Source organism: Astatotilapia calliptera, chromosome 4 (genome assembly GCF_900246225.1).
Source record: "Astatotilapia calliptera chromosome 4, fAstCal1.2, whole genome shotgun sequence".
In the NCBI taxonomy this organism is placed as follows: Eukaryota; Metazoa; Chordata; class Actinopteri; order Cichliformes; family Cichlidae; genus Astatotilapia; species Astatotilapia calliptera.
Window position 1 is genome coordinate 4,961,332 of NC_039305.1, and position 11,370 is coordinate 4,972,701.

General features: G+C 40.4%; 1 protein-coding gene across 1 annotated transcript; it reads left to right on the forward strand.

Moving 5' to 3' along the window:
• The first annotated feature begins 2,862 nt into the window (after positions 1–2,862).
• On the forward strand, positions 2,863–11,330 carry akt1s1 (AKT1 substrate 1 (proline-rich)). Its single transcript, XM_026164136.1, has 6 exons — positions 2,863–3,009; positions 4,375–5,116; positions 5,209–5,476; positions 6,716–6,799; positions 6,885–7,060; positions 9,200–11,330. Exons 2-6 carry the CDS (start codon positions 4,724–4,726, stop codon positions 9,335–9,337), a joined length of 1,059 nt encoding a protein of 352 aa, XP_026019921.1. The 5' UTR covers positions 2,863–3,009; positions 4,375–4,723; the 3' UTR covers positions 9,338–11,330.
• Positions 11,331–11,370: the final 40 nt, after the last annotated feature.

Here is an 11,370-nt window from a genome sequence, read left to right on the forward strand (position 1 = left end):
CTAATACTAATACTAAAACTCTACAGTTACTGGAAAGATGAAAATATCTAAATTTAGATATTCTGAACATAATGGGTTACTCGGCTGTCAAATTGCAGCTGAATAACCAGAGCAGATCGGCAGGCCTTAGACAAACTCGCTGCTTTCAGGGATATTTCAAAAACAATATTTCTGGCACTGATCTTGGTGGGGATGAACAGATGGTACCTTTCAGATGCAGTCGCAGTTTCAGGCATCCCTACATCCCCTCTACACCAGCAAGATAATTACATTAGAACAGAAGCTATCCATCACAGAGAAATAATAGAGTTTTTGTATGATAGCCCTATGCTGCTAAAATAGTGTGGCTGATTGGGGTTTAAATAATTCATCGATTTACAACCGTTTTATGTGTTTAGAAAAATTTTACTGTGACCAAGAGCTGCTATGATCAATATTTATTTGATTGCAACTTATTAAAAGGATAAATGTCAACGTTAATGTCTATTTGGGAAATATATAAACACAGATTTATAAAGCTCAAGGAAGATCCTGAGGAGAGTGCAAAAGAGCATCTAGCTACAAAAGGACCACATCTCCCTGCCGAGCGCCAGCTGAGAGAAACATGACTCCAAATTCATGCTGATCTATAGCTACTGAACGTGATGATGATATCAGGGCTGTGCTGACAATTAGTTTCTTCTGGCCTCGCAAGAAAGAAAGGAAGAAATGCCACATTTAGAGCTGCTGACCCACATTTTTTTTTTTTTTTACTATTGTGCAATTTCAGACAGTGATGTTGCACTTTTTCTCAATATAACTGCTAGACTACAGCTAACATAATTACACTACTCTCAGGTGTTTCCAAATAGCAGTGTAATAATCACAGCAATACGAGCGGCTCATACTGATCATTGGATAGATGTTTATTCGGCACCCAAGTGTGCTGTTGCAAGCTCTCATTGTGACCGCCAGGTGGCAGAAAACACACAACTCCAAAATCACTCAGGCTGCTGGTTCACCGAGGGCTGCGTCATTAACGACACTTTAAAGGGAGGGACGGCAGCTGCTGGAGCTATCCAGCTTTTACTGCAGAAACAACGCAGGCCCATAACTTCCGAGTAGCTGGTAGGGCAGGTGGGCTTTGATGAGGCTAGGGGGGACAGCTCCATGTGCACGAGAACAGAGCGAGCACGAGCCCGGCCCCAAACGTCTGTCACGTGTGAAACGTGCTCTCGAATGGAAGGCAGTAAACAGGTGACGTCAGAGAGGCGTCAAGTTAGGCAGAGTTAAAAAACGGATAAGAGCCAGAGAGAGAGAGTCCTGAGTTCAAAGAGCAGAGATAGTGGTAAAAGAAATGTGGCAAAGCATATTTTAAAAAAATTAAAACTTTTTTTTTTACCCAGGGATTTGATTTGTGTTTCTATACATGTATTTTTCTTTCTTTCTTTTCTCCAATTAAAATTTAAACTAATTTAGATGAAGTGGAAAGACTTGTTTCTAGGACGGCTTTCTTACATATACGTCTCAATTTCAATAAACAAATAAAATAAAAAACCGGGTCAGAATCCAAGCTGGCTTTACTGATTCACTTAAATACATTAGCATCACCTTGACATTTGCCGTATTAAGTGAATGTAAAATGCTATATATAACACAAACCCCGGCATTATAAAATGGTTTATCATTTTTTTTAAAATTAAATAAATAATTTATTGCTATTAACCTAAACCTAACTTAAACCCAAGTGCTTATCTTTTTGTCATTTAGTTAGTAAATATGTAGTGCACATGTAGTGTAGGGATTCCTTTGGTGCTTAGGAGATTCAGCAGTTGTAAGAACTGTGTTTGTGGGAGATGCTAAGGTAGCACAGGACCAGGTGTAATAGGCCGCTTTGTCTTGCTCAGAGAAGGAAGCTGATTCAACACAGTACTCTAATCTGTATGTGTGCAGTAGATCTACTGTTCCCTGAACGAGTTACTGTAGCGGATTGAGTAATAACTGGGGATCGGTTTTCCTCCAGAGAGACTCGTTTTAAAGTATTTCCTCAGGAGTCATATACCCAAATACCTGGGCTCCGTGGTGTTGAATTTCTGTCATTCATTGAGTTGTACTTTCAGTATAGGGCTTGCTTTGTTCTGTTTGTGTTTAGGATTTTTAATTGACCTCAGTTCTTCTGTATTCTTTAGGACTTCCGGCGGCTAGTGCGCACACTTAGGCCAGTGGACTACGATGGCTTTGTAGCTTTCTAGAAAAGTTGAGTGTAGTGATATGGGAGTGTGATCATGTAGTCTGGGTGAGGTCATTTTAATAGTACCCCAACTTAATCTTTAGTAGGACCAGTGGATTATTATTATTATTATGTTTTAACATTTTATTAACTGATTTACATTTCCTTTTGAGGACCACACATGTCCACGCGACTCTCTGGCAATAAACTCAAGTAATGTATGTAACTGCCTATAATTAATTAATTTCAAGTTTTGGAAGTTATTAGGAAGTAAATAAACAAGTTATCCAAGTTTACACAAAAATCATTTAAAGCAAATCTGGCCTTTGAAACACTAGGACGCTTATTTGATAAGTTATGTTGAAACTTAATCTAAATTCACTTTAAATGCACACTGAGAGATTAAAAAAATGCAGGTATTAAATTTATTGATTAAAAACCCCTTAAAAAACAATGGGTAACTGTATACTGATTTTTCTCCTGTAAAGTAAGAGTTTAAAAAATACTTTTTCTCCGAAAGTAATATTTTTTACCAACAGCTTTGAGTTCAAGATTATTTTACTTTAAATAATTGTATTTTACTTAATTAAAAAAAATGCACGCCGTGTTATGTTGACGAAACAGACTTTTATTGCGAAATTCCTGACCGGAAAAGGCCTTATTAATCCTTGCTAGCTTGCTCTCGCTGGTGTCGAGCCTAGCAAGGGGAGAGAAACCGTGGTAGAAGGCACAGTACGAAAGATTCAAACAACTTTAAGGTCGATAAACATCTGGCAGCGTGGAAGAAAGAAACTGACAAGGTAGGTGAAGGTCTCACCTCGTTTTTGTAATTTATCTTTCCAAATCTTGACTCCTACTAAAGCCCGAAAATGGAGGTGAAGTGTGCTTCCATCATGAGGAGGTTGCACACAACACTGATTAAACAACAAGATCAGCGACAACAACAACAACAGCAGCAACAACAACAGCAGCAGTGGTGGCAACCGTGCAGTAATGCCCACAGCGTGCAGTTCAGAAATGAGACATAGATCAGTGCAGATGTGGCAGCAAATGGAAGCAGGAGCGAGCAGAGTGGTTTGAAAGCGGTGCAGTAGCTATAGTAGTTAGCATCGGTAGGTGTCATGCAGCCCACAGAACTGGTGGGGGCTGCGACAGTCAGACTAATTCATGTAGGTTTACACGTTAACCTGCACACACCTAAATTAGACCAGGTCCCATAAAACCAAATGTGGGTCAGAGAGCGTGTTTGCATGCAACAGTGTGGAAGGCATTAGGGTGGTATTTTATTATATTTAACTTAATAAAATAAACTACGCAGGTTGAAGGTTTGGGGTCGATCACACGAAGAATAAATATACAACAGTTTATTTGAATGCAATTGTTACAACTGCGTGTAAGCATAAAGGGAAGCTAAGGTATGCTATTTCAGCTGCTGTAATGTCTGAGGACCATCTTTGGGTGCCAGTAGGGTTAGGTTGTCATCTTTCCCTTTTTATGGAGTTTACAGGTACTTGTAAATGGCATCACCACTTATTTTGATATGGAAGAGTTTTCCTTTCCTGCTGATATCTCAAAGGGATTTGTATTTCGGGCTAGAGTGAAACCACTGACCGTTTGCTTGCCAAGTGAATGTGTTAATCACTACACTATGGAGCTAACCCCATATAAAATTAGTGAACCGTGAGAAATGTTCCCATCTAACCCCTGCAAAATCAGTCTGTTTTTAATGTCTGTGACATGCAGTAACAGGAACAAGCACTGGTACTCTGTATGATTTATGTATTTTCTTACAATCCAGTGGAAGCTGAATTTTAGGTAATCTTTCCAGGGTCCTGTGTTAGGTGGCTGTTGCCTAATATGCAACTCTTTCAACCCCTGCGTTATTTGATGGTGGCTGTTAAAGGGGTTAAAGTATAATTGGAATCCTTTAATTGTCTTTAAACATCAGATGTTCAATGTAATTAGAGGCAATTCCACTATGATCTCAGTCTTGGATTGTGCTTGAAGAACTTTTAAGTTTTTTTGTAATGTTCTTTGAGAAGTCACAAATTCACAAATTGAGTCTGCATTTTTTTAAGTTCTTCCAACCTTTTTGTCTTTATTGTTCACATGGAAAAAAAAACAGCAGTGATTTAACCTAACTCTATTTATTTCTATTTTTTTAGGTATCACCAGCAACTTGACAACACCTCTTCTCTCCCCTGGCTCTCCAGTGTGTAAGGACACCACCTTGTATGTCATATCTCAAAGTCACCCAGTGCCTCTCTGCCTAATAGGTCCTACCCTTCCCCTTCATCTTCATCAGTGCAAAAACTATCCATACACCAGCAAGTGAGTAACTGTAAGTTTTCAGCCATTTGAGCAAAGTCAGACACGCCACAGCTACCAAAGTCAGTATTTTGTTAAGTTTGGTGCCCCCAAGTCCTCAAAGCTCTTCATCACTTCTTAGTATTACTCAGTTGTCTCATCAAATCAGCTCATCAAAGAAATCTGTAAACAGCATTTAGCACCATTATGGCCTCCATCACGCAGTCATCCGAACTCGAAATCCCAGACAACCACAAAGAGAGCTGGCTGGCACTACTTTCTGCAGCAGAAGTGTATTGCCAAAAGTCTGGCTGCGACCTGGCCATACTCACAGCCTGTAAGAAGTTCCGGTCGGTGACTGGAGAAGGAGAAGTGGGGAGGAAGCGGGAGAGCGGCAGTGCCTTTTCCAGGGAGTGCGATTTCTCTTATAATGTATGGGGTCAGGGATTTCTGGCTGAGTCGGCACGTCGCTACATGGATGACATCGGTGTGCTGCACTCCACAACCATGCTAACAGCCCAAAAGCACACACGCCAAGCTGGAGGAGAGGGAGGAACCAAGCTAGTGGTTGACTTGACCTCTGACCCTGGAAACAGGGGGGTGAGTGAACTGTTTGCTTTAGATAGCAAACTGCGGTATTGATTCAGAAAGTTCACATCTGTAATGTGTTTGATTCTCTGTTGTTGGTGCAGAGCTTAACAAGTGACGTTGTAGTGGGAGGAGTCAGTCCTAGTGGAAGACTGTACTCCCAAAACTACCCGTCGATCTACAGCTCAGGAGCTGTGCCCGGGCAGGGCGGCGGGCAGAACGGTACCGGAGAGAGGGAACGTGAGAAGAGCGCGTTGGAGGCCGAGCGAGGTCGACAGAGGTCTGGGATTGAGGATTTAGAAGAAGAGGGTGAGGATGAAGAAGAGGAAGAGGACATGGATGAGAGGAGACCCTATGGGAATGAAAGTGCAGGTGAGGAACGACACTGTAATCTGTTGCTGTCCCTGATCCATGCAGATTCTTACTGTGTTATCACTGGAAACGTGATGACTTGAAGTATTCTGTTTGTTTTTTTTAATTTAAGAAAAAAAACCTTAATTATTATAATACATATGCCCACATATAAGTTCTATTAAACTACACTCTGTTTCACAAAAGGACACATGAAAACCACGTCAGCATCCACACTTATTCAGTTGTAGTTTGACTTTATGTTTGCTGAATTATTTTAATAAAAATTCAACACGTTGCTTTTACCTAGTCTGTTTTGTAGGCCTAAAGATGGTGTTTGTGGCCATTCATTTATGCACAGCTCTCTTAAGGTCCCGCCACAGCATTTCAGTGAGGTTGAGGGCTGGACTGAGCCATTGTGAAATCTTGGTTCTTTTTTGTTTTTGTTTTTCCAAGCTATTCTGTTGGAGATTTTCTGTTGTTCTTAAGATCACTGTCCTGTTGCACGATCCAGTTTCAGCTATTTTTAGCTGCTGGACAGATGGACCCACATTTGACTGTAGAATACTTGGGTAGACAGAGGAGTTCATGCTTGATTCAATGATTGCACGGTGCCCATGTCCCGCAAATGATGGTGCAAAACAAGCATCATTCATCATTCCTCCACCACCGTGCTCAGTTGGTGTGAGGTGTTTTTGTTGATATCCTGTGTTTTGGTAAACTCAGTGCATCCTTTCCAGTATTTATCAAAGTTTCATAACCATGCTCAGATATAATGCATGATAATCTTTCAGTGTGAGAGATCTTTGACATTTGTCAAATAATAATAATAATTATTATTCATTTTTTAATTTTTACAATCAGTCTCTAATTGTCATCCAAAAAAGGAAAATCCCTGGGAAAACCCAAAATATCTTCATGGGACTTGGTAGTGATTTGCTCATTTAGTCTTGCAGGCTCTCTGGCACCATTACTCTCCATCCTCGGACTATTTAATTGCTAGTTTTATGAGCTGGCCATATTTTCCAGCCACACACACTTTAGATAATGAGGAGGTTGCTCATTATTCAGGTTGTTTCAGTGTTTTGATCATTAAAACGCTTCATTCGTTCCGTTTTCACTTTCTGAAACAGAAATGTTAAAACAAAGAGTTTTAAAACATTTTGATGTTGTTGAAATGGGTGCAAAAACATTTTGAGAAATCAATTTGTAATGCATATGTTGTGTTTATTCCAATTCAAAGTATGCCTTCTGCTTCAGGTGTGTTCTCTATGGATGAGGACTCTGTTTCTCGGGACTGTGAGCCGTTCTTTGAATCTGATGGAGAGGAAGAGAGCACGGATGGTGAGCGTTCAATATGCCGAGCATCATATGTACACATACACATATGTGCATGAGCTGAATTTCTTTATTTTTAAATTTGTTTCAGGCTCCTTGAGTGAGGATGCCCCTCCGCCATCGCGCGGTATGGCTGTGGGTCAGGGTGCGTATTCATCCCGTCAGTCCCATCCCATGGCGTTGGCCCGCTCCCTGCCTGTATCTGTGCCTGTGTGGGGCTGCAGAGGAGGCAGAGCTGCTCAGGGAGACAGCAACAGTGGAGAACGGGTGAGCGCATCTCAGACACTGAGGCCAAATGATCTGACCTTCTGTGTCACACATGGAGATCGGTGGGCAGCCAGTCAGTCGTTTACAGCTCAGACTAACTAGTTTTAACTCTTAACTTCTCCTAAGTGTTGATCACCATGGTTGGTTACATACAGACTCAGGTCAAAAGGGGCCAGCAGCACTGACTACTGAGCAGTCGGGTAACTGGAAAAATTGTTAGAATCCTTACTGGGACCAAAACATTACATAAAATGCAAAGTGATAGTTTAGAGTATAAACCAGCAGAAACTTTGGATTGTAGGTTGAATTAGTGGTGCCTTTTGCAGTGTTTCATTTTCAACCATTTTGAATGTTTTGTTTTTTTTTAAGCATTTCAGCATTATACAGTTTAATAAATATGCAGTAGACCCACTAATATACTTACATAATCCTGAATAACAGTCCAATAACATTCGACTCCAAAGAGAATTCAATTTTATTAAATCTAATGATGCGTTTCCTTTTGATTGCCCGTCAGTGACCTCACATCTGCTCTTATCAAACTAATCTGTGTGCTAATGTTATCAAATCGCATCACAACAACGTTCAGCAGCTCTCATGAATTTATTTGTAGTGCGTCTGTGTCGATCACAGATAACATGCTAGGCCACCCCACAATTTAATTTGCCAGATGGTGTCTGCTACTGTAGCTCTATGGCCTGCACTCATGTAATGTAAAGTTAGTGTGATGGATCATACAATGGAGGCTGATACCTTTAACTTACTAGATAATCTAAGTTATGTAGTACAGAACGGCAACTGGGAGAGCAAGTCCAGGAAAAAGTGGAGTTTCTGCTGGGCCAAACTCAGGCATGCCTCTTTCCACACACTGTCATGCATAAACAAATAATAGTTTGCATAAGTAAATGCATAATGCATCGAAAAATGGTGGATAGGAGCTGCACAGAGAGTGTCGTGTTTTACAACCCCTGTTCATTGCCATAAATGAAAGGAGGGGGAACAAATTAGAGGTCAGATATGAGAAACTCTCAACTGTGCAGATGATTGATGCCTGCTTTGCTTGAGCTGAAACACCAGAGCTATCTGTTTGGGAGATGGTGGCTGCTCAGTTTATAGTTGTTTGTGATATGTATTCTTTGCATGTGAGCTGCACCAAAAGTGCAAGCGTTGCAGTTTTTAAAGAGTCATTTCAACGTATTTCATTAATTCATCTTGAATATCCTGAATATATAGCAGCACAGTTACAGCTGCAGTCTTGTTGTGCTTATGTAGGTTGATACTGTTCAGACTGGTTCTAACTACTTCTTTAAATGTTGGGGATAGTGGGAGATATAATTAGGAGTATGTAGATGTGGTACATTCAAGTAGCACTGAAATGTTTTAACAGCCGTGAATAGTTAGTGCAGTCATGTGATGCTTTTAAAAAGGTTTAAACAATAATAAACACATTATTTTTTGATGGTTTGATCTCGTTTCATGTCAGATTTCACTTTTTTTTTTTTTTTTTTTTTTGGTTGGATAACTTACCATGAGTTAAACTCAGTGCTGAGCTGAGGTTTATCTGGTGGTACTATCTGTAACTAACAAATTTCAATGGTATTAAATGTTAGAATGTCATTATGAGGTTTTCTGATTCAGAATGAATGCAGACATAATGCCTGGTTGGTAGTTTAAACACAAATGTTATTATCTGTTTAAGAACAGACAGTTGAAGGATTTTTTTTTTTTTTTAGTCCTGAAAATAAATTCTGGAAAAAAATGTGCAAACAGAATTCAGATGCTCTGATCCAACAGCTTGATGGGCATAGATAAACGGACCTCCTGAAAAGAAATGGGTCATGACATTTTGATAATTAAGCAGGCTTTTGTTTTTAGCGTTCATGCCCGTTGGTGTCAGTCCATCCTGACATATTTCATGCTGTCTGAAGACTAAAACAAAGACGCTATTCATTTGCACCCATTAATGGCCATGACGGCACTGTCGAACACAACTGACAGAAAGAGTGTTTACGGTCGAGCTGGGAATGTCGAACACCAGAAATGTACAGGAAATGAACATGAAAAGGCAATATTTGATACTGGTCAGTTTCAGTCCATATCCCTTGTTAACCCCTCGTTTTCCCTGTGTTTGTCTCTTAGTCGGGCTGTGCTGACCTGGAGCACATCGCTGCCAGTATGAAGGCTCTGCTGGCCCCTGGAGCCACTGATGGGACGGAAATGTTTGGGGCCCTGCCTCGACCCCGTCTCAACACAGGGGACTTCTCTCTCAAGCACTGAGTGAAGGGGGGAAGGAGAGGGTGTAGGGAGGGAAGGAAAGGGAGTGAGGCAAGTACAAAGAGGGAGAGTGGTAAAGGGATAGGAGGAAATGTGGAGAGGAGTGAGAGGAGGAACCCTGGATTTTCTGGCAAATGTGACGTACAGTATGTGACACAGTGTAAAAGCTAATACCTCCATTTATTTCTCACTAACCAAAATTAACGGCACATGCTTTGTGGAGTAACTTTCCTAAAGAAATGTGGTTATGAACACTAACGTTTCAACACTACCCCTGCCCCTCCCACTTCGTCAATACTAGCTTCCACGACACTACATTACAATTGGACCTCGAGATGTTTGTGTAGTGACCCACTGCACTGAACTAAAAGTCACTAAAACAGGGTGTGTAAACATGTACCTGGTGTTTTTTGGACGTTTGCCTTTTGGTCAGGTTACCTGTGAAGTGATGAGACTTTGGGGAAGAGCTGCCTGTACCCGCTTCATCATAGATGCTGCTTCTTTGTGCTTAAGTTCCAACTTTGAGTTGTATTAGCTTTATTATGAAGATGAGGCAATATGTGGTAGTTAATATTTTTTTTTTTTTTTTTGATCGATGCCACTCTCAAGTCTGTTAAATGTTGAGGCATAATCCGGAGACTGTTAGCTTAGCTCGTCTCAGTTTGGCAAAGCTTTGCACACCAGAAAAGCTGAAAGCAAACTGCAAACTAGATGGACTCAGTTCAACCTATCAGCCCCACCAAAGCTAAAAATTAACATGTTATAACCTGCGTCTTTACCAACAGAGGGATCTAGGCCTGTAACTAGTTTATCCAGCCCTTCACAGCAGCACCTGACTGTGCAGCATTTCTAGCTTTACAAATGTCAACAAACAAGGAAAAATGGATACATTGGCCATAATTTCAGCTTAGGAGTGTTCAGGGGTGTTTCTTTTCACTGTCAGCATTACAGTGAAACTGTTTGAAGTTGTACTGTGAAACTGTACCCTTACATATGGTGTAAATTTTATAAGAGGTTCTGTAGTTCTTTACACAAATTCGCCAGCATATGGTGCTAAAAATGGTTCCTACCTCCACCCCAGAATTACAGGAGGAAACTAACATGGGTCTAAATGATTTGCAATAGGTAGTGGTGCTTAGTAACTTTACTATGCACACAAAACTGTCTTTAAATCGTTGCTGTAAACAAATTAGATGCATGTTAATCAGTGACTTTTAAGAGCGAGCCAGCCCCTGTGCTATTTAACCTCTGGTTCTCAGTTCACACCTGCAAAGGCATTCGTGTTTCAAAGAAGGTAAATAGGCAAATTGGTCCTTTTAAAGTTTAAAAATAGCAGGGAGAGTCTCAACTTTTACGGAGAAAACATAAATCCAACATTCCCATGAAAAAAATCCTATAAGATCCGCACAGATCTGTGGGTTTAAATACAGAAAACGTTTGCATCTGTTGGTCATTAATCATTGACGAGGTCAGATTTAACTGCAGGGCCTCGCCGTCATTTAGCTCAACATGCTAAAGTTGCCACATTTGTTTTTTTTTTCCTTCTGTATACTCCCATCATTTACCTGGTAAGATGACCAAGAGGCCTGCTGTTGCCCCCAATAGAAACCAGTCTATTCCTTCTAAGGGGTAGAAACCAGTGGTTGCTTTGATATGAAGCTTGTGGCTTTAGATAATGTGAGCAGAGAGCAGAGGACACCAGCACCTCGTCGTAACTTGCCTATTTTTACTTTTACTTTTGCCAATGAATGACTGACTGATAGAATGATTGTAAATCAAAACTGATTTGTAGGAGATGGGTTTTTTCTTCTTTTTTTTTTGCTCCTGATATGTTGTTGAAAAGATTGAATGAATGAGAAGACTGTGTGAGAGAGGGTGAAAGAGAGGTAGAGTGGATCTGAAAAGATAAATGTCCATGTGTGACATTTCGAAAAACAAACAAATGTTCCGTTAACTACTTTTATGTTTCAAATAAAGGAGCAACACCAAGAGAAAAGACTTCCTGTATCATTATAGATGTATTCTTATAAAAGGCC

What these genes read in the sequence shown, in the direction of transcription:
- akt1s1 (XM_026164136.1), top strand. Translation starts at nt 4,724, where the DNA reads ATGGCCTCCATCACGCAGTCATCCGAACTCGAAATCCCAGACAACCAC. An exon ending in CTATGGGAATGAAAGTGCAG is followed by an intron (nt 5,477 to 6,715) that starts GTGAGGAACGAC and finishes CTTCTGCTTCAG; the next exon opens with GTGTGTTCTCTATGGATGAG. An exon ending in ACAGCAACAGTGGAGAACGG is followed by an intron (nt 7,061 to 9,199) that starts GTGAGCGCATCT and finishes TTTGTCTCTTAG; the next exon opens with TCGGGCTGTGCTGACCTGGA.